Below are 26,591 nucleotides of genomic sequence, written 5' to 3'. Positions count from 1 at the left end.
AATATACCGAGAAGTTGGGGGGGGGGGACTCTTCATTGGCTTTATATCCTTAATAAAGAAAAACAAAATAGACACTTTAAACCTCTAAGAAGCAAAGCCTGGAATTTGCATTCGACTACTTAGGAGGTTAGGAGGATATGACAGTATTGCTTCTTAAATCAATGAAATCAAAACAAGAAAAGTTACACAAAATAATTTTTTTCTGATAGCACATACTGTTTCCTCAGAAATGATCATTACCTCCTCCTTTCAGCATGTTGTGAGAACGGCATGTTTATTTTGGGGTGTAAATCTAAAAAGACATTTGATACCAAAATAAAAAATGCTGTATATTTATTACCAGCCCCCCCAATAGAAAAATTTTCAGGGATATAATATTATTTGATGTATTCTCAACATTATTGCTTTTCTAGAATTAAGTAGGTTTCTTTAGTCAGTTCTTTTTTTTTTCCTTTGCACTCAGACCTTGCCAAAAATAAAATCCTCCTACACTGGCTCATCCAGTTTTACTCCATAACATTCCAGGCACTGTTTCTAGGAAGAGGTTAAAATTAAGAATAATGTGTTTCCTGCTGACCACCACATTGGTGCTGCCACAGCTGAGTGCTGCGCCAATTTCTTCTGCCATCTGTTCTCAGCATGGGGAAGTTGAGATTCATTCAAGGAGGGAGAAGCAAAACTAGATGTTTTACCTGACTTCTTCCCCAAGAAGCACAGCTTATCTTTACCAATTAGAGTCTTCACTGGAGAATGATTTGACATGGAAATATCATGCAAGAAGTTTTTAAATGTTGATTTTGGGGTATTTCATTCTAGGCATCTCTGTGTATAATTTTTTTCAAGTTAGTAAAAACATTTTTTGTTTTGTAACCTGCTTTATTTATTTACCTGATGTTGTATTTTAAGTGTTCTTCCCATGATATCATATCCACCCATGTCTCCAATTCAAAGGCAATTTTTGCTTATTGTACACAACTTGGAAAATAAAAAAAGACAATAGAAGTCAACCATAATTTCTCCACTCTAAGGATTTTGAACCTGTTCCTCCTCTCCCTCCCCCCACCATATATACACAGAATATATACACACATACATAAAGCATACATGCACATTTGAAAAATAGGATCATGCTCTATCTAACATTGTAGTGAATGTAAATTTTAGGTTTTTGATCCATAGTTCTGATTGATAAAACAAGCAGGAGCATCATAAAGCCTATTTCAAAGACATTCTAGAATCTTCTTGATGAGGTTTATTTCTCTCAACCCTAAAATTGGTCAGTTCCTTACATCTTATTTTAGAGGTTTTTTACAAAAATAGAAAGAGGCTAGGGTCACCCAGATAAAATATATAGTCCTCTCAATGCATCCTCTTGTAGAGCAGTTTATTTAAAGTGTTAATCTACTTTATTTCTTTTCCCTTTTAATTTTTTTCATTTACCTTTTTATTTCTATTTCTTTCTTCTTTTAATTTATTTTTTAATTGGAGGGAAATTCCTTTACAAGTTTGTGTTGATTTCTGCCATACAGCAATACAAATCAGTCATAATTATATATATTACTTTATTTCTTAATGTCAAAGTTTGGTCTTTGAAAACATTCAACCTTTACGTTCACGGTGTTCCGCCCTTGTCTCTCTATGTTTTGTCCAAACTAAGACGTGAGCTATCTCTACTCAAGCCTGGGGGCAAGGACTTGGCAGAGCCAAGGACGTGACAGCCTGAAAAAGCTCAAGCAGGGAATTCTGTGTATTGTCCTATTACACGTCATCCATGTAAATGGAATGTGTTTATAGTTCATATGGCAAGCAATTGGCATGAACACAAGCACAGCTTGGGCCAACATACTGTCCTTATGTTCTAAATCAGCAATTCTTAACACCTGCCATGGGGCCCCCTCTCCTTCTGCCCCAAGCATCACTGTGTTAGGAAATCAGGGTGACTGAGGAGTATGATACGTCTTTCGGCTCTGTTGGAATAGAAGGAAGGTGGTAAATCATAGCTCCAAGTTCAGTCCACTAGGTCTGATATTATTCCTTATAACAATATGCATATTGATGATTAGTGGTCAGAAAGTGAAGTGCAAGTAAATTCCTTATTTTAGCTGACTTAGTATTACCAATCCTGAGTTTCACTTTTTAAAGAGCCTACTTGACAGATGCCAAGTCATTTATCATCAGAGGTTTTTTTCAGCTTATTGAAGTATGATTGACAAACAAAGTATTTAAATGCAACATTTGTCCTCTCATGAATACACACACACACACACACACACACAGTATAATGAATGATACATATTTATGGAAAAAGACACTGGAGGTAAGAAATTTGGGCCCACAAGGATTGCAAACTATAGTCTGAAGGTCAGATTCAATCCATAGGCTTTGTTTGGCATTCAGAGTTTTACGAAATATTTGAATGCCTTTAGAAGGAACTCCCATTTTCCAGTTTGTGGTGGACCTCACCATTGCCTGTATATATGTACGTGAAAGTGAAAAATGAAAGTGTTAGTTGCTCAGTCTTGTCTGACTATTTTGTGACCCCATGGACTAGCCCACCAGGCTCCTCTTTCCATGTAATTCTCCAGGCAAGAATACTGGAGTGGGTTGCCATTCTCCAGGGGATTTTCCCGACCCAAGGATCGAACCCAGGTCTCCTGCATTGCAGGTGGATTCTTTACTGTCTGAACCACCAGGGAAGCCCCATATATGTATAGATGAAATACTAATTCAAGAATTGATAACCTGTTTCTACTGGGAAATCTCTTATTTAGGAATGTGACATTCCATATCTTATTTTCCCCTATTTTCTTTTTTTTTTTTTTTCTTTTTTCCACCCCACCTCCCCCCTCTTTTCCCCTATTTTCAAAATGAGAGTAACAGAGTACAGAGGTCACTGAACTCTTTCTCCTGCTCCTTCCTCCTTTCCTCAACCATGATTTCCCCAGTTTGTGGTTCAGGAAAACAAGCTGACAGTGACTCTCATCAGAGCAATTGTGGAGGTTGTAGAAATTCAGGATCTATGACAGCCTCCATACAAAAGCTTTATCTCCTGCTTTGTGTTATATAGTCTTTTTCTCTCTTTGGAAATCCAAATTCAACCAATAGGTTGTCCTGGTTTTCTTTTGTGTTTTGCAGAATGTAGTATCTGGCATTTAAACAGTTCATACCAACGAGGGCCAATTTGTATGTGGCAATAAGCTTCATCCTAAACAAAAAGTTTGGGTGATAGCAGAGGATGGACAGATCTTCCAAGTTACAGCTTGTAAGAATTACTGGGATACCTGTTAAATACAGGAATTTCCAGGTCCATGTTAGAAGGTGTAGGGGAGCATGTTTTTTTAAACTAGTGTTCAAGATTATTCTGAACATGTGTGGAAATACTGGTGGTGTGGTTCAGAATTGGACTTGAGTTTACAGACTACCTTTTAATCCAAGTTCACCATTTACTAGTGAAGTGATTTTGGTCATTGGTTTAACCTGGTAAACCAGCCATTTCCTATTGGTTGATTTACACTATTGCAGGTGTATAGCAAAGTGAATTCAGTTATATATTTTATATATATATACTCTTTTTCAGACTCTTTTCCATTAGAATCTTATATAGGTTATTACAAGATATTGAGTATAGTTCCTGTGCTGTACAGTAGGTCCTTGTTGTTTATCTATTTTAAATATAGTAACATGCATTTGTTAATTCCAAATTTCCAATTTATCCCTCCCTCCCAAACCAGTCATTTTATCTAGTGGGGCTGTTGCACTACTTAGCAGCACTATTTCTTACCCGCCTCATGCTATGATTTTCCAGATTAAGAACCACAGTGAATGGAACCTTCTTGGCACAGCTTCTGGCACATAAACATTTGGTAAATTTTGTAAATGTTGTTCCCTCACTACTAAACAGTTCCATTCTGTGAGCTCCTGAACTACAGTTTTCTAGTGCGTTTTGGAAAGACATTTGCTTTGTACTCTTTCTAAAATAGCTTCTTACAGGGAACTGTATTCAGTATCCTATGATAAGCCATAATGGGAAAGAATAGAGAAAAATAATGTGTGTATATACACACACACACACACAATAACTGAATCATTTTACTGTGCAGCAGAAAATAACACAACATTGTAAATCCACTATACTTCAATTTTTAAAAATGAAGAAATCTTAAAAAATAAAGTAATTCTTATAAAAGTAATGAATGTTCTCTGGAAAAAAATTTGAAAAACCAAAAGGAATATAAATTACTTGTACTCCATAATTTCATGAATTTACTTCCAGTATTTGTAGGCAGATGTTATAATGTGATTAATATATAACTAGTAATTTTCTGTTGTAAAATACTTTATTGTTCTCAAATTGCTTATGTTGCTGTTTACCTTTGTGTTTCTTACTTTATTCTGGTTGGTTAGTTTTTGGTTGTTCTTACAGATAGGGTTTAGAGCCCTGTTTATTGTTTTTGTATTGTTTGATCATGATTTTTTTCTTAATCCAAACATTTTGTATGCAGTAAGAAAACTCAAGGTAGTCCACAGACCTCCAGCCATTTGTGTGTGCAGTCCCCTTACCTTTTTGTTAGTACCCTTGTGCGTCTGCTTTGTTGAGCCTTTTATGAGCTCTGAGTGAAGCTGGTTTTGGAATTGGCGTTTTGAACAGAGACATTGCTGCTTTGTTTGGTTTCTCACAGTGTGGCTGTTTACCAGGCCGTGTTCTTTATGCCGAACACTCATCCAAGTTGTTCCGGAAATCACTGAGCCAATTGTAACACCCCTGCAGTTTTTGGTTTACAGCTTTAGTTGTCTCACTAAAACAGGACATTGTAGGATACTTCTGTGGTGGTTGATTTTTCTCCTTGAAACCATTAAGAGTTGGAAATGCTTTGGAGTTAAAATTTTGAGTTTTCCCAAGAGTAACAGTTCTAAGTAAATGGAAATCAATTATTACAAAAATTTAAGTGATCTACAAGCTTGCTTGAGGAATTCTTTGGAGAGATACTGAGGGTTCACACTCTGCCCTATTCAAATCCCATTCCATTGTCCCTCACCATAATTGGTCTCTTCCAAGTATGTTTGTCTCAGCTCTTGGCTTGTTTGCTCACAGAGCCTGTTGATGCTGCCTATAGAAGATATGTAATATTGTCCTTTTTTTCTTAGCATCAGTGTTGTTATATGCATGTTTTTGCAACTTGTATTTTTTATACTTGGTGTATCTTAGAGCTTGATTCATGTGTGTATATGAATTATATATATGAATATGAACTATATTATGACATATATAGTTATATATGAACTGTGTATATACGACTATATGGATTATATGTAACTATTTTACATAATTCATATATATGAATTATATATAATTATATATGTATACAAATTGCTTATTTATTTGTTTATATGACTTGCTCAGCCTCATTCTTTTAAACTTCCTCAGAGATTATTTAGCCCTTCTCTTGCTGATAGACATTTCAGATTAATTCCAATTTTTCTCCAATACAATGTTTAATGTCTTTATACCTCCAAATGTTTCTGAATCCTCGCAGTGCTTATCAGTACTTTGTACATGAGAAGCCACATCAGAAATAAAGTTTGTTGATTGAATTTGAAGAATGTGGGTTTATTTATTTATAAATGGAATTCAGTAGTATTTGTCAAAGTAGCAATAGTATCAAAAAATTTGAAGTATAGTTTTGAGAGAATATCACTATCACTGACTACCTATATGCTCATGCTAGTTGAACCCCTTTACAATAAATCTATGTAACAAAAATAATTTTAACCTAGTTGGTGGAAATTTATTTTCTGTTAAATTTGTTGCAGCATATTTTCTGTGCAATGAAAAAAAATGACATGTCTTTGGAAGTGATTTTGTCTGTAGTTTTAAGAGTTTTAGTGAAATTCTAAAATTGCAGTTATATGATTTTGAAGAAAAAGGAGTTGTAACTCCTGGGTACAGAGTGTTGTAAGTTAAATATACATTGATGTGGTAAATTGTAGTGTTTTTCAAATAAATTTCCAAAATGTAAAATTTTTAATGTTTCATTTTTTTGTCTGTTGCATTACTTACTAGAGAGAGGATTTCTTTGGTAAAAAATTGTACTGCAAAGAGAAACTGGACTTTAGACATTTTGTGATGTTTATGGACATAGATATAACATGGTATAATTTGGTATATGTGGTTTGGGCAGCAAAAATTGATCTACAGTCTCACAGTTAAAATCCGTAATGCAATAGGTCTTTTTCAAGTGTTCCTCCTTTATCGTACCTAGGGAAGGGCTCAATAACTCAGAAGTGAAGTAAAATCTGTGTCAAAAGGGGGAATTTTATGTATTTTGCTGTCATAATTTATAAAACTCTTAGAAATTTGAAGTTATAGGTTCCAGATAAAGGCCATAAAAAGTGGATTTTTTTTTTCTAGTCATGGGACAGGACCCAGTAGCTCAGCAATGAATCATCTGTTTTTCAGATCTCAAGAGTAAAGCTATAAATTTTGAGCCTATTTAGGTTTTCGAATGTTCAGATGAGAGGAAAATGGACGAGCAAAACTTAGGGGTTGCTAGCCCTATGTAGTTACTTTGGAAGAGCAGCGTTTGACAAGTATTCATTTCTCCAGAAAGTTGCCTTTAAACAAACCTTTTTTACCCATGAGTTTCTGGATTTATCCCTGTTTTGCTAAGATAGGAGTTGAATAAGTAATATAGTTAAGATTTGTGTTACCTTCTTTTTATCTGTAGGTTTATTTGTGTACTGCTTGCTTCCTGCCCCCAACAACATATTAAGTCTTAGCTACAAAAGGTACATTTAATTTTAGCTAGTTGGTTAGTTTTTCTGAACATTTGTTCTTTGCAGACCGAGGGAGACAGATGGATTTGAATTCTAAAGTGGGGTCTTTTGAGTTAGTAGAAGAAATAACCAGTAAAGTGATAGACAAGGTTTCCAGGCAGTTCTAATTAGTCAGGCACAGCTGTGAGCAGGAATTGATGAGAAGGGCAAGATTCAATGGCATAGAAGAGGCAATATTTCTCATTTTCTTAGAGGTACGTAGTGGTTAGCCATGGCCATCGGTCATTTTTGAATAGTTGCTGGGTGCCTGTTCATGTTTTTACCCAACCCAGCCAAACAATTACAGGCTACAGGTCTAGAAATTAACATCTCTGATCTTATAATCAAAGTATAGATGACTGATTTCGGCTTCTTTGTTCATGTTGCCTAGAGGAGGATGAGGTCAGGAGTCTCATTAGAAGCCTAGGGACTTCTCTGTGGCTGGGACTCTGAACTCCCAATCTGAGGGCCTGGGATTGATCCCTGGTCGGGGAACTAAATCCCACATGCCACAACTAAAGACTCTGTGGGCTGCAACTAAGAGCTGGTACAGCCAAATGAATAAATTTTTAAAAAATTACTGACCTGGAGTGCATTTGCACGTGGTGCCTTATTGTGTCTGCAGCTCTCTGTGTTTTGTTTTGTCTGCCGCTGCTGCTGCTAAGTCGCTTCAGTCTGTGCAACCCCATAGATGGCAGCCCACCAGGATCCTCTGTCCCTGGGATTCCCCAGGCAAGAATACTGGAGTGGGTTGCCATTTCCTTCTGCATGTTTTGTTTGAGGGGCACTTATGTGCACTCTTGGGTAGCATCTTTAGTCATTTGCTCCTCAGTAAATATTTATTGAGCACCTGTTACCTGCCAGGTTCTCTGGTGCTTAGGATACATTAAGGAACAGAATAGACCAAGTTGTAGTCCATATTGACAGAGAAAAACATTTTTTTTCCAGTTAATATTAACTAATGTTATTGAAGGGGCTTCCCTGAAGGCTCAGCAGTAAAGAATCTGCCTGCAATGCAGGACACACAGGTTCGATTCCTGGGTGGGTAAGATTCCCCTGGAGAAGGGAATGGCATATGTTTTTTGGCGTATGTGCGACTGAGCACACACGCAATGGTATTGTGTGCTTGCTACCTGCCAAGTGCTTTGCTCAGTGCTCTATTTCAGGGGAAGCCATCAAAACATGCTGAGATTTAAGTGCAGAGGATAAAAAGAGGAACGAATCTAAGTGTGCACCCTCAAGAAGTTTACAATCTATCAGAATCCCTCTGGTAACAGTATCTATAGAACTTACATTTTAATTGAACATATTAGAATCCCTCCTATGCATGCACAACTCAGGATTGACAAATTTTGCAAACCAGACTGTGTCCCTAATGGGAAGTTGTTGGTCATACTTAATGTCAGGTGGCAGTAGTTAGTTAGGCTTATTGTATACATTCAATAAAGTGTTTACTATAGGCAGAGTTTTTCAACCTCAGCCAGATAACTCTCTATTGTGGGGGCTTCTCTGTACCTTATATGATGTTTAGCAGCGTCCCTGGCCTCTACTCAGTAGATGTCAGTTTCTGTACTTATGACAACCAAAAATATTCCTAGGCATTGCCAAACATCCCCTGGGAGGCACAGAGAGTCTCTGCTCTAGGCGTTAGTCTCCCTGGACAATCAGCAGCTCCTCCAGGAGGCAAAGCCAACTGCAGCATCACCCAACATTTAGCTTGCGCCACCAGCTCACTCTCTTCCTATAAATGTGAATTGCTTGGGCTCTTCACACCTTATACTGGAAATACTCTCATATACAGTGACAGTGTCTCTGCAGTGTCACTAAGTGCTTATCGGCAGTGGGGATAATGATCTTCATCTGCTTTTCAGAGCTAGAATAATCAGTGGGAATTTGATTTTTTATTATTAAATTTATTATGAATTCCAATAATATATATGTGAGGTATACATAGGTATAACTTTGAATCTATAAATAAGATAATTTTTTAAAATATGTATTCTGTTTTTTCACCACCCAATTAAGAAGTGGGTCCTGACCAATACCTTTAAAGACGCCTGCAATGCTGTACCATCCAGCCCTCCCTCTCTCCCACATAGGAAGCACTGTCCTGAATTTTGTGTTTGCATTTCTTTATTGTTTTCTCATATTATGCACACAACTCTAAACATTACAGAGCTCAGTTTTGTGTGTTTTAAGACCTGATTATATAAATGTAGTATGCCATATTATGTTTTCTGTGACTTGCTCTTTTTTCTGTCCCCCATGTGTTCTGGGATTCTTCCATGTCTATGTGTGTAGCTGTACTTTTATTTTCACTGATGTGTAATTATATGAATACATCACAGTGTATCCATTTTGTTGATGAATGTTTGAGTGGTTTCCACTTTTGTTGTGACTGTAAACAACATTTCTGTGACTCTTCTTGTACTTGTCATCTGGTGTTCATGTGCAAGAGTTTCTGCAGGGAATTACCTAGGATTGGATGGCTGTATTCTAGGCTATATCTATGGAGCAGGCTGAAGGATGGCTCCCAAAGATATCAGGTCTTAATGCCTGGAACCTGTAAATGTTATCTTATGTGGAAAGAGGATCTTTGCAGATATGATTAAGTTAAGGATCTTGAGCTGGGAAGATTATCCTAGATTATCAGGAGGGCCCTGAATACAATCACAGGTGTCCTTAATAAAGGAAAGGCTGATGGAGATTCCTTGGAGTACAAGCGGAGAAGGCCATGTAATCACAGAGGCAGAAACTGAAGTGATGTAGCCACAGCTGAGGGCACCAGCAGCCACCCAGAGGTGGAGGAGCCAAGAGAGGCTGTTTCCTCGAGCCTCTGGATGGAGTTCGGCTCTGCCAACGCCTTGAATTTGGCCCACTGATACTAATTTTGGACTTCTGGCCTCCAGAACTGTAAGAAAATAAATATCTGTTGTTTTAAGCCACTAAGTATGATGATTTGTTATAGCAGCTGCTGTGAACTAAAACAATGCATTTTCATTTTAACTGGACAATGCCAATTGTTTTCTAAGGTGTTTGTACCAATTTCTGTTTCCACCAGAAGTGTCTCAGAATTCCTATTGTTTGACATTCTTCTCAGCACTTAGGTATTTTTGCCTTTTACCAATAAGAGATTTTTCTAAGCAAGTCTATTAAATTTGGTGTAAATTTTGAAAAATTTAGTCTAGAATGCAAAAACAAGCAAAAAACTGAATATGCTAATAATTTATGGTGAAAATGTTGATATTGGCTACTATAATAATGAAGATAAGGGGTTTGGTTAAATTGATAAATATGCTATAGATACTGTATTATACCTATTATTTCTCTTGCCTTATCTCCTAACTACTGAAATTAGTATGTTCTCTACATATTCTTCTTTGTCTTGAAAATAATCCAGTGATGGGGGACTTCCATTCTGGTTCAGTGGCTTAAACTCCACGTTCCCAATGCAGGGGGCCCCCGGTTTGATCCCTCATCAGGGAACTAGGTCCTGTACACCATAACTAAACGATAATTAAAGATCCCATGTGCCACTGCTAAGACCTGGCACAGCCAAATGAATAAATATTTTAAAATATAAGCTGTTTGGACTTAACTTTAAAAAAATATCTACTGAGTCTTTGGTATTCATTATGAGTTGGCATGCCCTTTAGTTTCTGTTTGGTTTGTTTCTGTTTTTACTCTATCCCATGTTAAATCTTTTTGGCTAAACATAAATTGGTAAAATAGTATTTTGTGGAGGATGGGAGGTGGGCAGTAATTATAAACTATCTGCTCAATAAAGTAGTGTATTTTTGTATGTATTTTGATCGAACAGATGTTTAGTCATCAGTCTCAGAAAATGTTACCATTCCTTTGTCTCATGAATTATATTGTTTGATGATACACATATTGCCCATACTAACAGTAATTGTAAATACTTTATGGATGAATTGCTTTTGGCACTTTAAAAAATAATTTTAAAACATATATCCTCATTTGATTAATTTGTTTCTTTTGTGTTCCTTCAGTTCAGTTCAGTCGCTCAGTCGTGTCCGACTCTTTGCAACCCCATGAGTCGCAGCACGCCAGGCCTTCCTATCCATCACCAGTTCCCGGAGTTTACTCAAACTCATGTCCATAGAGTCGGTGATGCCATCCAGCCATCTCATCCTCTGTCGTCACCTTCTCCTCCTGCCCCCAATCCCTCCCAGCATCAGGGTCTTTTCCAATGAGTCAACTCTTCGCATGAGGTGGCCAAAGTATTGGAGTTTCAGCTTCAGCATCAGTCCTTCCAATGAACACCCAGGACTGATCTCCTTTAGGATGGACTGGTTGGATCTCCTTGCAGTCCAAGGGACTCTAAAGAGTCTTCTCCAACACCACAGTTCAAAAGCATCAATTCTTCGGCCCTCAGCTTTCTTTATAGTCCAACTCTCACATCCATACATGACCACTGGAAAAACCGTAAGGGTACACATTTAACCAGGAATTTTTTATTTACCTAGGAAACTGGATGAATCATAGTTGTTTGTAACAGTTTTGAGAGTCCCAAGAAAAAGTTTCTATTAGCAAAATTAAGTGGCAAGTTGATATAATGGAATCCTAGCATCAGGAGAGGAAATTCTTACTTGCCATTTATAAGAACTGGAATAAAATCTAGCTTCTTCTTGGTTGTGCCCAATGGTGGGGCTCTTATAACCTCTTCAGCTTTTGGTTTTGACAAGCTTTCTTTTTTTCCAAAACCCTTTCCTTATAAAAAAAATTTGGGCAATTATCCCCAAACGTTAAAGTAGACGGAGTTGCATAACAAACCCTTAGGTACCTATCACCAACTTTACCAATTTTCAACATGTAGCCAATCTTCTTTCAGCTATACAGCCACCTGTTTTCTCTCTTTCTCATATTATTCCCATATTATTTTAAAGTAAATTCATGACATCCCATCACTTTATCCATATGTATTTCAGTATGTATCTAAAGAGGTGAGGAATCCTTAAAAACATAATCATAATCTTTCATATCTTTAACTTTTTAAAATATAATTAAATATATAGACAGCATTTGCATTTCCAGTTGTCTTATGATTGTGCTAATATTTTTAAAAAGATTGGTTGTTTGAATCAGGATATGAATAGGACACACAATGACATTGGTTGATTTTTTAAAAAATATTTATTTTACTTTGACTGTGCCGGGTCTTAGTTGCACATGTGGACTCATAGTTGCAGCATGCCTGTGGGATCTAGTTCCCCAACCAGGGATCAAACCTGGGCCCCCTGTATTGGGAACATAGAGTCTTACCCACTAGACCACAAGGGAAGTCCCAGGTTGATGTTTTTAAACTACATGTTACTTCTCTTTTTTTTTTTTCCTTCCTTTGTCTTACAGTTTATTTGAAGAAAGTTGGTTCTTTGTGCTGTTGAGTGTCCTTTGGTATTTTTGTTGAGTCGCTAAGTTGTGTCTGACTCTTTTCAACCCCATGGGCTGCAGCACGCCAGGCTTCCTTGTCCTTCACTGTCTCCTGGAGTTTGCTCAGATTCATGTCCATTAAGTTGGTGATGCCATCTAACCATCTCATCCTCTGCCACCCCTTTCTCCTTTTGCTTTCAATCTTTCCCAGCATCAGAGTCTTTTCCAATGAGTTGGCTCTTCACAGGTGGCCAAAGTTTTGGAGCTTCCACTTCAAAATCTGTCCTTCTAATGAATATTCAAGGTTGATTTCCTTTAGAATTGACTGGTTTGATCTCCTTGCTGTGTCCAAGAGTCTTCTCCAGCACCACAATTTGAAAGCATCAATTCTTTGGTGGTCAGCCTTCTTTATGGTCCAGCTCACAACCGTACATGACTACTGGAAAAACTATAGCTTTGACTATGTGGACCTTTGTTGGCAAAGTGCTATGTCTGCTTTTTAGTATGCTGAGTTTGTCATAGCTTTCCTTCCAAGGAGCAAGCATGTTTTAATTTCATGGCTGCAGTCACCATCCACAGTGATTTTGGAGCCCAAGAAAATAAAGTCTGTCACTCCTTCCACTTTTCCCCCATCTGTTTGCCATGATGTGATGGGGCCAGATGCCATGGTCTTAGTTTTTTAATGTTAAGTTTTAAGCCAGCCTTTTCACTCTCCTCTTTCATCCTCGAGAGTCTCTTTAGATCCTCTTCACTTTCTGCCATTAGAGTGGTATCATCTGCGTATCGAAGGTTGTTGATATTTCTGCTGGCAGTCTTGGTTCCAGCTTGTGATTCCTCCAGCCTGGCATTTCTTGTTAAGTACTCTGCATAGAAGTTAAGTGAGCAAGGTGACGATGCACAGCCTCGCTGTACTCTTTTCCCAATCAGGAACCAGTGTGTTGTTCCATGTCTGCTTCTAACTGTTGCTTCTTGTCCTGCATACAGGCTTCTCAGGAGACAGGTAAGGTGGTCTGCTATTCCCATCTCTTGAAGAATTTCCCACAGTTTATTGTGATCCACACAGTCAAAGGCTTTAGCATAGTCAATGAAGTAGATGTTTTTCTGGAATTCCCTTGCTTTCTCTATGATCTGAGGAATGTTGGCAATTTGATCTCTGGTTCTTCTGCCTTTTCTAAACCCAGCTTCTATATTGGAGTTCTCGGTTCACATACTGCTGAAGCCTAACTTGAAGGATTTTTGAGCATAACCTTACTACATGTGAAATGAGCACAATAGTATGGTAGTTTAAACATTCTTTGGCATTGCCCTTCTCTGGGATTGGAATGAAAACTGACCTTTTCCAGTCCTGTGGCCACTGCTGAGTTTATGCTTATTGAACCTGCCTGGTATAGTTTAACATGTTTTTTTCGTCCTGTAAATTTCCTGTAACTTTATCTCTGGATCTCACTTCTAGATCAGGGTTCCATCAGATTTCAGGTTTTTCAGAGCAGTCTCTTCCTTTGATCTTAACAGTGTAAACCCCTCATTTCTATAAATATAGAAACACAGACTGAGAGAATTTAAGTAAAATGGCTAAGTGGAGAATTATTTGCAGAGACTCAGCTAGAACTTAGTTTCCTTAACTCGGTGGTTTGTAATCTTGGCTGCATATCTCATTCATCTGTGGAGTTAAGCAAAACAAATGCCTAGATATTTTGAGTTAATCGGGCTGGGGTGGGGCCCATTAAATATTATGTGAAAGCTCTCAAGGCAGTTCTCAATGTTTAGGCAGGGTTGAGAGCAGCTACCCTAACTCGTACCTCATGTTCCTTCCTCTGTCACATATATTTTCTTCATCTAATTAAAAGATTCTTACATGGAAGAGGAAGAGTTGTTTTCCATTGCTCCAGGAGGCAGAAATATGATTAGTCCAAATGAAGGAAGGTTACTTAGATGTAACAGTGGGAACCAGCTGTACATCCTAAGAGCATTATTCTTGGAATTTATGTATCTTCTCATTCATTAATTTATCAAACACTTATGTGCCAGACACTGATACAAGTATGAATAAGACATGGTTCCCTCTTTCAGAGTTCACAGTTGAAATAGGGGTACAGATTTAAATAACATTATAGTAGAGTGTGTTACACATCTTGGGGGCTGCATAATTTCCTTTTTCAAGTTGTTATACTTTTGTATTTTTAAATTGTCATCAGTGACTTTCTTACTAAGATATTTATGCTAAGCATTTGGTGAATGTGTCACACAATAGTCTTTTCATTAAATATGTAATTCAAGCAATAACAAGTAAAGTTAGTCTTTGCATAATTATCTTTTTTCTTTAAATAGAAAAATAATAAAATTTATAATAGCATTGAAACCATTTTGAGAGTTCATTTCTACATCTTTCTCCGAATTTTACTCTGTTGATTACTAAGCATAGAAGGATGATTTGTATTGGTTTTGTCAAGACTTTGGTAAAAAAAAAATGATTTTGTAACATGGAGAAATTTTTAGATTTGGACTCTATGCCTCAGATCAACTTTGAAGAGTCACTCTACATACCACTCACTACATTTCCTTCATGGACATCATGTATTGAAAATCATCATTTATCAAAACCAAATCGTTGAGGCTGGGATGGGGGTGGGAGGGAGACTGAGCAGGGAGGGGATATGTGCAGTTACAGCTGCTTCACACTGCGGTACAGCAGAAACCAACACGACGTTGGAAAGCGATTATCCTCCATTAAAAACAAGGTTAAAGATGTAAAAACACAGTAATATGAAGTGGTATAGGGAGAAAAAAAAATTCATTGAGAAACTTCCCCGGTGGCCCAATGGTTAAGACTCCATGCTCACAATGCAGGGTTCCATCCCTGGTCAGGAAGTTAGATCCCACATGCCGCAACTGAGTTCCCATGCCTCAGCTAAAGGTCTCGCTTGCCTGCAATGAGCTGCAGCCAAATAAATAAATAAAAATAAATATTAAAAAACAAATCTTTGATACCTCTGTTGAAATAGCAGACACATTTTCTCTTAGAGTTTGTATCTGACCCTTTGATAGAGGTATGTCCTAGATAATATGGGAATACCAAAAGGTTATCTGGGACTTCCCTGATGGCTCAGTAGGTAAAGAATCTGCCTGCAATGCAGGAGACTCAGGTTTGATCCCTGGGTCAGGAAGCTCCCCTGGAGAAGGAAATGTCAACCCACTCCAGTATTCCTGCCTGGGTAATCCCATGGACAGAGGAGCCTGGTGGGCTATAGTCCCTGGGGTCACAAGAGTTGGACACGACTTAGCAACAAAACTTATAAAGCAATTAATAATAAAAGGTTATTCTTGGAAGGAGAGTGAGAGGAAGAAAAGTGTGTTTCAGAGTTGATGGTGGAGCAGAGCTGAGTTCTGAATGATAGGTAAGATTTAAACTTAGTGGTATAGGACATTCAGGCCACATTAGCAGGGAGATGGAAAAATAGAACCCTGGTCATAGAACATGACAGAGATGAAAACTGGACAGGGATTAGGATAAGATGAAACTTTTATGCAAAAAGAATTTGAACAGTGATTTCTTATATTTAGGAGTCCTCAAAGTTCTAACAGTTGTGCTCTCAATAAAAACTGCTCTCAGTTTATACAGGGATTTGGGAGAAATCACCGCGTGCTGGAGTCCCAGAACTGAGCCAAAGCTAATTAGCCTGGTAACAAGGCAGAGTCCATTCCTAGTTTTGGCACCAGGCTAAGGGCTAAAACTCATGAATTAAAGTGTGAAATTTAGCCGTGGTTATCAGTTAAGACCATTTTAAAAAATAGATGCTGATGCAAGTTTGAATACATACAAGACTGAATAAGGTTATGCAGCTTCAGGGTCTAATTTAATTGATAACGGATCCACTTTTGATTTAGGCTTTTGTATTAGAGATAAAGTTCCATCCTTTCATTCTTGATTCATTTACTTGGTTCACATGAAATCTTTCTGATCTTTAAGTTGCCAGATGCAATTCAATTTGACCATGACTGCCATCTTCATAATGTAAAAAAAATTGTAGGAAAATCTGTAAAAGGGTTTAAAAACTCACTCTAACATTTGAGAGAATTTTGGCATTCTATAGACTCTACTGAAAAGTTTTGTCCTGGGGTTGCAAGTCGGGCCAGTTCAATCTGCTTTGGAATAATTCAGGTATAAATTCATTTTATGCTGACAGGTTCATAAAATGAATTGAATCAGTTAATGAACCATACTAGGGAGTATAATAATTTATTCATACTAGGGAGTGTAATAATTTATTTGGAGCTTCCATGATCCTGAGTTTTAAATCTCATTTCTTTTTGGAGATTGAAGTGTTTTATTGTTCACTGATAGTTCGCAGCATCTGTGGTGGTCTCCCCCATCCCACCACAGTCTTCCCACCTAATGAGCCCTACAGTGAGAAAACCTTCTGCTGAAGTACAATAGATGGGACTAATGAACTGATTTAAAGAAAACACTCCCTGTGGTCCTTATGCTTGTGCTTTGTCAGATACATCCCCCGAATGTTGATTATATCAGTTGTGTCATCGTTTGTTTGACTAGGAGTTATTAAAGACAATGTTTGCTGCTATAAAATACCAGCTCTAGTTATGACTGCTGTTCTTCAATATAAACTATTTAACTTGTCATCACAGTTTCTTTTTTTTTTAATAGAGGAAAAAAAACCCCCTGTTTATATTACCTCAAATATTAATGACATTTCAAAATTGAATAAGTATGTTTTACCTTATTATAGGGCATATACAATTTTTATACTGCTTTTTATTGTTGTATAGTTTTAATTATTTTAAATTTATTCCACAATACTCCATTATGATATGTTATAATTTAATTGAACACTTCTGAATATTGAGATTGCTTCTACTTTTTCCACTGTGATAAGACTGCAGTGCAAATCTCTCTGTTTGTTTTTATTTCTGGAATGTTTCTTCCGGATAATTTCTTAGAAATGGGTTTGCTTTCAGTTTCTTTCAGTGGTAGGAGATTATATATGTTTTAGCTACATCTTGACCTTTTTAGAGAATTACATCTCTAGTATTCTGAACAGCAAAGTAGATGGAAATTGAGATTCACATTTAGGAGAGTACAGTAGTTCATTCCCTAATCTTGATTTTTCTACTGATTTATTAGACTAGTTAATTTCCTAATGTATATATATAATATTTTCTATTACCCAAAAAGCCTCTGTATGCTTATTATCCCTACCATATTTACTTGAAATGCATGTTAACATTTTACATTTCGCATCATGACTGGTAGGTATATGTTCTGTGTTTTCCAAATGAAAAAAACTTTGTTAAAATGATACAATCCTCTCTAACTCTTCTGTCGAATACTGGAGTCTTGTTCAAAGCTAGATATGGATGGTAAAGAATATTTTGCCTCCTTTCTCTTAGCATTCCAGAATGATTGTTTTTTAGCTTCAAAACATGTATGTCATGTATGATGAAAAAATTACATTAAGACTTTGAGTTAATATTTTGAGTGTCATTCCCTTAATAATTTGGTGATTACAGCGTTGTCACCAAAGTACAGTTAGTAAACCTGTATTCTGATTAAAGGTGTCAGGGATCTTCCCTTTTCCTTAAATAGCCTTTTTCCTTTTTTTAAAAAAAATTAATTTTCTAATGATATTTTGGTCTTTTATCTTCTTAATTAAGAACCATAACTAAGAGTAGTGGTTTTATATGAACATCAGAGACAAATTATTTAATATTCATAAGTACCAGAATAGATCCTCCATAGCTGACTCACTAAAACCCAAAGGTATGATCTCTTTCTCTTTATAAAATGATTTAGGCCATGACTTTCAAACTTTAGAATTCTTAAAAACAGCAGCATATCAGACAGTTCTTAGTTTTCATAAGAGGCCATTGAAATGGATAATGCTGAGTAATCTAATGGATTTCTGAAAGCATAGTGTGCTTTAGATACTGCTAAATCAATAAACATAACAGTCACTTAAGTGTGTATATTATGTATTATTTGGTTAATTATAACTCAAATCCTTTCAGAATATTTGTCTTTCAAGTGGAATGCTAAAAATATAACTAAAGTGCTTATAAAAAATAGAACCATCAGAAAAATGCAGAAGTATAGTATGCATTTTTTCAGATAATCTTAATATTTGAAGTTAACCTCAGATTCTGCCATATACATCATTTTATGAACCATGAAGAAACAGATTTCAGAAGCACTTAGTAATAAAAGTAAATAGTTAAGTTTAATGTTACTTTAGAAAAGGCAGAGGAACCAGAAATCAAATTGGCAGCATCCACTGGATCATAGAAAAAGCAAGAGAATTCCAGAAAAACATCTATTTCTATTTCATTGAATATGCTAAAAAGCCTTTGACTGTGTGGATCACAGCAAACTGTGGAAAATTCTTAAAGAGATGGGAATACCAGACCATCTTATTGAAAGTTGCTCTGTTGTGTCTGACTCTTTGCAGCCCCATGGACTTCTCCAGGCTAGAATACTGGAGTGGGTAGCCTTTCCCTTCTCTAGGGGATCTTCCCAACCCAGGGATCAAACCCAGGTCTCCCGCACTGCCGGCGATTCTTTACCAGCTGAACCACAAGGGAAGCCCAAGAATACTGGAGTGGGTAGCCGATCCCTTCTCCAGCAGGAATTGAATTGGGGTCTCCTGCACTGCAGGCAGATTCTTTACCAACTGAGCTATCAGGGAAGCCCTTAATTGCCTCCTGAGAAATCTGTATGCAGGTCAAGAAGCAACAGTTAAAACCGTACATGGAACAATGAACTGGTTCCAAATTGGGAAAGGAGTACATCAAGGCTGTATATTGTCACCCTGCTTATTTAACTTAAATGCAGAGTACATCATGTGAAATGCCCAGCTTGATGAAGCACAAGCTGGAAGCAAGATTGCAAGGAGAAATATCAACATCAGATATGCAGATGACACCACCCTTATGGCAGAAAGCAAAAAGGAGCTAAATTGAAAGTGAAGGAGGCGAGTGAAAAAGCTGGCCTAAAACTCAACATTCAAAAAACTAAGATCATCCCATCACTTCATGGCAAACAGATTGGGAAACAATGGAGACAGTGACAGACTTTATTTTCTTGGACTCCAAAATCACTGCAGATGATGACTGCAACCATGAAATTTAAAAGATGTTTCCTCCTTGGAAGGAAAGCTGTGACCAACCTAGACAGTATATTAAAAAGCAGAGACATTACTTTGCTGACAAAGGCCTGTCTAGTCAAAGCTATATTTTCCAGTAGTCATGTATGGATGTGAGAGTTGGACCGTAAAGAAAGCTAAGCACCGAAGAATTGATGCTTTTGAACTGTGTTGCTAGAGAAGACTCTTGAGAGTCCCTTGGACAGCAAGGAGATCAAATCAGTCAATCCTAAAGGAAATCAGTCCTGAATATTCACTGGAAGGACTGATGCTGAAGCTCCAATACTTTGGCCACCTGATGTGAAGAACTGACTTATTAGAAAAGATCCTGATGCTGGGAAAGACTGAAGGCTAGGAGGCAAAGGGGACGACAGAGGATGAGATGGTTGGATGGCATCACCGACTTGATGGACATGAGTTTGAGCAAGCTCCGGGAGTTGGTGATAGACAAGGAAGCCTGGAGGGCTGCAGTCCTTGGGTCGAAAAGAGTCAGACGCTACTGAGTGACTGAACTGAATGATACTGAATTGTTGCTTGATTCTTGTGTCCAATAAAAGCCTATATTGAATTTTTCAGGAGTTGCTTCATATAACATAAGTAGCTGCTCAGTGTAGCATAAGTAAAAGTGTATTTGGAGCGCATATGTATTGTGTATCAAAGGGTTGTACTAGGTAGAAATCACAAAATCAATATTGAAAAACTTTTAAAAAATGTAACAAAATTTGTTTAGATCTTCATAACTTGAGATGACCAAATTTAAAATTCAATGGTTTTCCACATTAAAAGTATCTCAATCTTTGATTGTTGACCATAATGGTGGAAACTGGTTACTGACTTTTTGAGGGGAGATCTTAAAAAAAAAAAAAGGCAATCTAGCTTCCTTAAGTATGATTACTTCAGGGTAGATGGTCATCTCTGAAATGTGATCCTTTCTAAAGGAATTTGTAGTTATTTTATCTGCTACCATTTGTGAAAAATAAAAGTGTAATTTGTATTTGAATCTAGACAAAAGGGTGGGATGATGAAATTTGTATGACTTGATGGTAAAGGACATTATAATCATTATCTGTTTGATACTCTTTAGTAAAATCTAAATAGAAATGTCCCTAGTTCTTATTTTTAATAATATGATTTGCAATATAGCTTTACCCAATGATACCTAGTTGAATACAACTATTGCCTGGTTAGAACTTTTGAAATTTTTATTTTAAAATTATTGTATGGTAAAATTGACATTTTTTTGGGGGGAAGGTACAGTTCTATGACTCTTAGCACATATATTGATTCATGTAATCACTTAACTAGACGGACCTTTGTTGGCAAAGTAATGTCTCTGCTTTTTAATGTGCTGTCTAGGTTGGTCATGACTTTCCTTCCAAGGATTAAGCGTCTTTTAAATTCATTGGTGCAAGCACCATCTGCAGTGATTTTGGAGCCCAGAAAAATAAAGTCAGCCACTGTTTCCACTGTTTTCACATCTGTTTGCTGTGAAGTGATGGAACCGGATGCCATGATCTTAGTTTTCTGAATGTTGAGCTTTAAGCCAACTTTTTCACTCTCCTCTTTCACTTTCATCAAGAGGCTCTTTAGTTCTTCTTCACTTTCTGCCATAAGGGTGGTGTCATCTGCATATCTGAGATTATTGATATTTTTCCCGGCAATCTTGATTCCAGCTTGTGCTTCCTCCAGCCCAGCATTACTCCTTGGAAGGAAAGTCATGACCAACCTAGAGAGCATATTAAAAAGCAGAGACATTACTTTGCTGACAAAGGTCTGTCTAGTCAAGGCTATGGTTTTTCCAGTGGTCATGTATGGTTGTGAGAGTTGGACTATAAAGAAAGCTGAGCACTGAAGAATTGATGCTTTTGAACTGTGTTGCTAGAGAAGACTCTTGAGAGTCCCTTGGACTGCAAGGAGATCCAACCAGTCCATCCTAAAGGAGATCAGTCCTGGGTGTTCATTGGAAGGACTGATGTTGAAGCTGAAACTCCAATACTTTGGCCACCTGATGCGAACAGCTGACTCATTTGAAAAGACCCTGATGCTGGGAGGGATTGGGGGCAGGAGGAGAAGGGGACAACAGAGGATGAGATGGTTTGATGGCATCACCAGCTCGATGGACATGTGTTTGGGTGAACTCCGGGAGTTGGTGATGGACAGGGAGGCCTAGCGTGCTGCGATTCATGGGGTCGCAAAGAGTCGGACACGACTGAGCGACTGAACTGAACTGAACTGAACCACTTAGCACTTGTATTGATTCATGCAACCACTTAGGACGTGTAAGATTCATGTAACCACCAGTGCTGCCCAAGATATAGAACAGTTTGTCTTCAGGAACCTTCTTGTACTATCCCTAAATTGTCACACCCTGCGTGTACCCCAACCTCTGGCAACCATTGATCTGTTTTTTTAATCACTGTACATTTTTCCCCCAGAAAGTAATAAATAGGATCATGCAGATGGGACCTTTGAAATTGATTTCTTTCACTCAACTAAATGCCATTGAGATTCACTGAGGTTGTGGGGAACAGTTGTTCATTTCTTTTTATTGCTAAGTTGTTGGTTGAAATGTTATGGCATTTGGATATTATTTCTGATCTGACACACTGGCACTGAAGTTTGAGTTGGTTGCTTTTAATTGGGTTGACTATTTTTTTAAGTCAGTTAAATGAGATACATATGTAGTTAATTTTCTGAATTAGAATTTTTTTTAAACTGCACATTTTTTAGTTTAGTGGCTTGCGTGTATAGCTAAGCTAGGCAGTTACAGGATGTAAGGGCAAAATTTGAGGTTAAGAAAAGGATTTTGCAGTTTATGAGCAAAATAGAATGACAGTGGAAACAGTGTCAGACTTTATTTTTTGGGGCTCCAAAATCACTGCAGATGGTGATTGCAGCCATGAAATTAAAAGACGCTTACTCCTTGGAAGGAAAGTTATGACCAACCTAGATAGCATATTAAAAAGCAGAGACATTACTTTGCCAACAAAGGTCCGTCTGGTCAAGGCTGTGGTTTTTCCAGTGGTCATGTATGGATGTAAGAGTTGGACTGTGAAGAAAGCTGAGCACCGAAGAATTGATGCTTTTGAACTGTGGTTTTGGAGAAGACTCTTGAGAGTCCTTGGACTGCAAGGAGATCCAACCAGTCCATCCTAAAGGAGATCAGTCCTGGGTGTTCATTGGAAGGACTGATGCTGAAGCTGAAACTCCAATACTTTGGCCACTTCATGCAAAGAGTTGACTCATTGGAAAAGACCCTGATGCTGGGAGGGATTTGGGGGCAGGAGGAGAAGGGGATGACAGAGGATGAGATGACTGGATGGCATCACTGACTTGATGGGCATGAGTTTGAGTAAACTCTGGGAACTGGTGATGGACAAGGAGGCCTGGCGTGCTGCAATTCATGGGGTCACAAAGAGTCGGACACGACTGAGCGACTGAACTGAACTGAACTGATGACCCTTTAAAATGCCAGTGCCAATGACTTGACAGAATTTTCTTTGCTTTTGTTCCAAGCCTCTTCTCACTCTGACTTTCTGGTCTACTGAGAACCAGACACCTCTGGTGGCTGATAATCTATTTTAATATGCTTGCTTCAGGAGTGCCTGCCTTTATTTGTTGGTTATAACAGTCTATTCATCTTAACTTAGTCAAACTTCTGTGTATAAACTCTTTGCATCATAAATTCAGTTTGATTCTTAATCTTAGTATCTGTTTCTTAGTTGATTGAGGTTTTATTATTTCCCCAGCTGCTGAGAATCTCAAGGAGGTCTCCTGATAATTGTATGTTTTTGGAAAGAAAATAGTGGTGGTTCTACTATCAATGGGAACTGTATATATCTATATACAATGTCACCAATTGAAATAATGGATTAACAGTAGCAAGAATGGAATGCTCTTCAAACGGAGAGAATAATAAACAGTCATTTATTAGTAGGTATTTTAGATTTTGAAGGTGAAACTTGTTCTGTTTTCATTGACAATCTAATTGGTAGTAGAAATTAGAGACAGATTTATAAATTGATTGAAGAAATATTAAAAAAAAAAAAGAAATATTTATGCCTCAGCTTTCTAAGATAAGTTATTCAAATTAACTTTGGCTTCCATATTTAACTATTTTCATGATTCAGGTTCTAATCTCACTTTTAATAGTAACATTAGCAGAAATGCCAAGAAAAGAAAATCTCCATCAGCAGCCTGGCTTTATAGCACACATTTTCATATTTGGTCACGAAAGATTTTTTGATATGGGCCATTTTTTCAACTTTTAACTTTAAAATTTTAATTTTAAACTTTAATTTTATATTGGGGTATTGCCAGTTAACGATGTTGTGATAGTTTCAGCTGGACAGCAAAGGAACTCAGCTATATATATATGAGTATCCATTCTCCCCCAAACTCCCCTTCCATCCAGGCTGCTATGATGTGGACCATTTTTAGATACCAGCGGATAGATTTACTCTCATCATAGATGAGAGTGGTGGTGGAAGCGATACATACCAACTTCCTCTCTACTGGTTCTTTCCTTAGATTTTAACATTTGAGACCAAGAACCCGACGGAATTAGCAGAACGTCTGCGCTCTGTTTGTGGGAATCAGAGCAACGCGTATGCCCGCCTGCTGGAATACCGCCTGAATGCCTTGCGAGGACTGTGGAATGCCCAGCGCCAGCTGGCCTTGGAAGAACAGCATGAAAGGGAGAGTTCGGGTGATGAAGAAACTTTGGCCTTGCTCAAACGCCAGGGCTTGTTGCAGCAACCTGAGCAAGCTCCCTTCACATCGAGGATGGGGCTCCTGCTGGTCTTCCCCCTTATTCAGTCCCAGAGTAGAATAGACCCCTCTCTCTGTAACATCACTGCTGAGGTGCTATTGAACTGCCTTCGCGACTGCCAGCCTTTGAGCCTGACCAAGGAGCCTGCTGACTGTCTCAATGGAATTGAAACTTTGCTGTGCTCCTGGCTAGAGGAGACTTCTGACACAGGCCGACACATCCCACATAAGCAAAAAGAAAATGCTGCTGCTGCCCTCGTGGCTTTGGCATGTGCCAGGTAAGGAAAATCAAAGGTACCCCCCCGGTGACCTTGTGACGGCTGCTGCTTAGGTTGGGTGAGTGAATGAGAGAGCAAGCGTATTTGATGGAAGTCTTAACATTCAGAAGCCCTTCTTTGTTTTCAGTATTGAATTTCACAGCCTTGACAGTGCCTAAGATGCTTTCATCAAAACTTGGCACCAGGAGTTGGAGCTGGAACCCAAGTTCAAGGTTTTACTTTGTGTTATATCATGATAACAGCTTAAACAGTTTAAAATGGAGAATTAACACTTGCCGTTATCTACTTACCCTTAAATGATTTGTTTTTTACATCAAGTGGTTAGTGGAGGATGTTATATCTGTATTTCTTCCAGAAGGACAGTGAAAAAAATGTGTAGCGCTTTTAAGTTTTTTTGTGACACATGTCTGTAAGGAGTCTGTCAGCGAGTGAATGGGTTATTACTCACCTGGACTTGGTCACACAGATATGGTCACAAATTATATTTCTGGAGCTTGATGCTTGACTCCATCAATCTAATTGAAAGATCTTGTGTGTAGGGGTGTGTGTGTGTGTGTATATATGTATACATATATTAAGATTTAATGGTGTACTGTCCTTCGCGTGTAAGTTGATGTTATTGATACACTGTCAATAAGAAATATTCTTGGAGTTACTTTTCCAGGAGAGGATTTCTTACATTCTCCTACTCAGTAAACTGTATGATCCCTCTCACATATTTGTGAAGAAAAGGTTCACTGCCTTTGCTTTCTTCTAACCTAATTGTCTAGGGACCATTAGGACCGTGGTCTGACAGGTTAATGTTGCTAATCTGTCCCTCTCCCTTCAAAATTTTTTCTTTGATTGAGTTCTTCCTTTTGTTAGCAAAGCAAATGTGGGTAACTTCTTGGAGGATTACGAAGTCCTTAGACTCCTTCCTCTATTTTTATGGCTTCAAAGTTGACCTTCATATGGTTCAACCTCAAGCTGTTTTTAAGGCAAAATGGCACCAACATTTATTGTCAGTTTCCTTGCCCTGAGCAAACTGTCATGGCCTGGTGTTAGATCCTGGAAGACTGTAGTTGATTGTGGAAATCCTGACATGAGCTTAATTCTGCAGACATTATTGGGTGGTGCCAGAATAAGTTTCCCTGTAAAGACTTTATATTGGATTTATTTATTAATTTTTGGATATGCAGAAGACAGTTTTAAGCCCTAAATAGATTTGTTATTAATACAAAAGTCCTACTTTGGGAAATTTTTCTGTCTATCTTTAGACAGATTTAGGATGTTTGGAATAATTCCCAATTCTTTTCTTTCAGATGTTTTAATAAACATGGGGTCATAAAACTCACTTTTTAATTTAGTCTGAACCAACAGATGGTTATTGAAATTGCTTCATGTACTTGAGATTCCAAAGTCCATTCGGCAGAATGAGTGTTTTTATTTTCTTCTTCTTGGGTGTGTGTGTGTGTTGTTTTTGTCTTAGTGCCTACATTCTGTTGCTAATATTATCACCTTATCTGGACTTTATTTACCTCAGAAGTCACATGCTTTTCAGGGTTGGATCATCTCTTTTAATTACATGTTTAGGAGCATATTATTGAACTTTTGAGATTGATGCTCTCAAAGACAGAACTGTGTTTCCAAAAAATTATTTTGAAGATATTCATTCATTTTAACTAGCTAACATTTATCGAACACTTCTGATGTGCCAGGAACCTTGCTAGGTCTTAGAGAAATAGTGACTCATGGTGGGTGACTCATGATCTCTAATTTTACAGTTGAGTCGATTGCATTTTGTCAGTCATTATTGCTCATTTACCATAGGCAAGGGACTCTTCTAGGCAGTAGGAACATAGCAGTGAGCAAAGTAGATGGTCCCTAAGATTGCAAAGTTTACATGAGAGAGAGACAGACAACTAGCAATGAATGAATGTATAGGATAATTTCCAGAGAAGGATAGTCATAGTAAGAAGACAAATCAGGATATTTTGCTAATAGAGAATAACTTAAGAGGAGGTGGAAGCTGGCATTAGCTAGAGATGCCAGGGAAGACCTTACTGAAGAGATAACATTTGAGCTGAGGCCTAGACAGTTGACACAGACCAAGCCACACAAAAAAGCCAGTGACGAAGTTCCAGGCAAGGGGAGCAGCAAGCAACACGAGTCTGATCCTCCTCCTGTCCTTGGGGTAGCTGAG

The 26,591-nt window shown here is 37.8% G+C and overlaps 1 protein-coding gene across 5 annotated transcripts in view; it reads left to right on the top strand.

Moving 5' to 3' along the window:
• Positions 1-26,591, top strand: part of HECTD4 (HECT domain E3 ubiquitin protein ligase 4) — a 166,455-nt gene that overhangs the window by 26,572 nt on the left and 113,292 nt on the right. For all 5 annotated transcript variants that reach the window (XM_043439418.1, XM_043439427.1, XM_043439408.1 and 2 more), the window contains exon 2: positions 23,892-24,409. In XM_043439418.1, the coding sequence (XP_043295353.1) occupies positions 23,892-24,409 (518 nt within the window). The remainder of the gene's footprint in view (positions 1-23,891; positions 24,410-26,591) is intronic.

The sequence above is a fragment of the Cervus canadensis genome, chromosome 1, assembly GCF_019320065.1.
Source record: "Cervus canadensis isolate Bull #8, Minnesota chromosome 1, ASM1932006v1, whole genome shotgun sequence".
In the NCBI taxonomy this organism is placed as follows: Eukaryota; Metazoa; Chordata; class Mammalia; order Artiodactyla; family Cervidae; genus Cervus; species Cervus canadensis.
The sequence above is the reverse complement of the archived record's forward strand: the minus strand, read 5'-3'. Positions and strand labels throughout refer to the sequence as shown.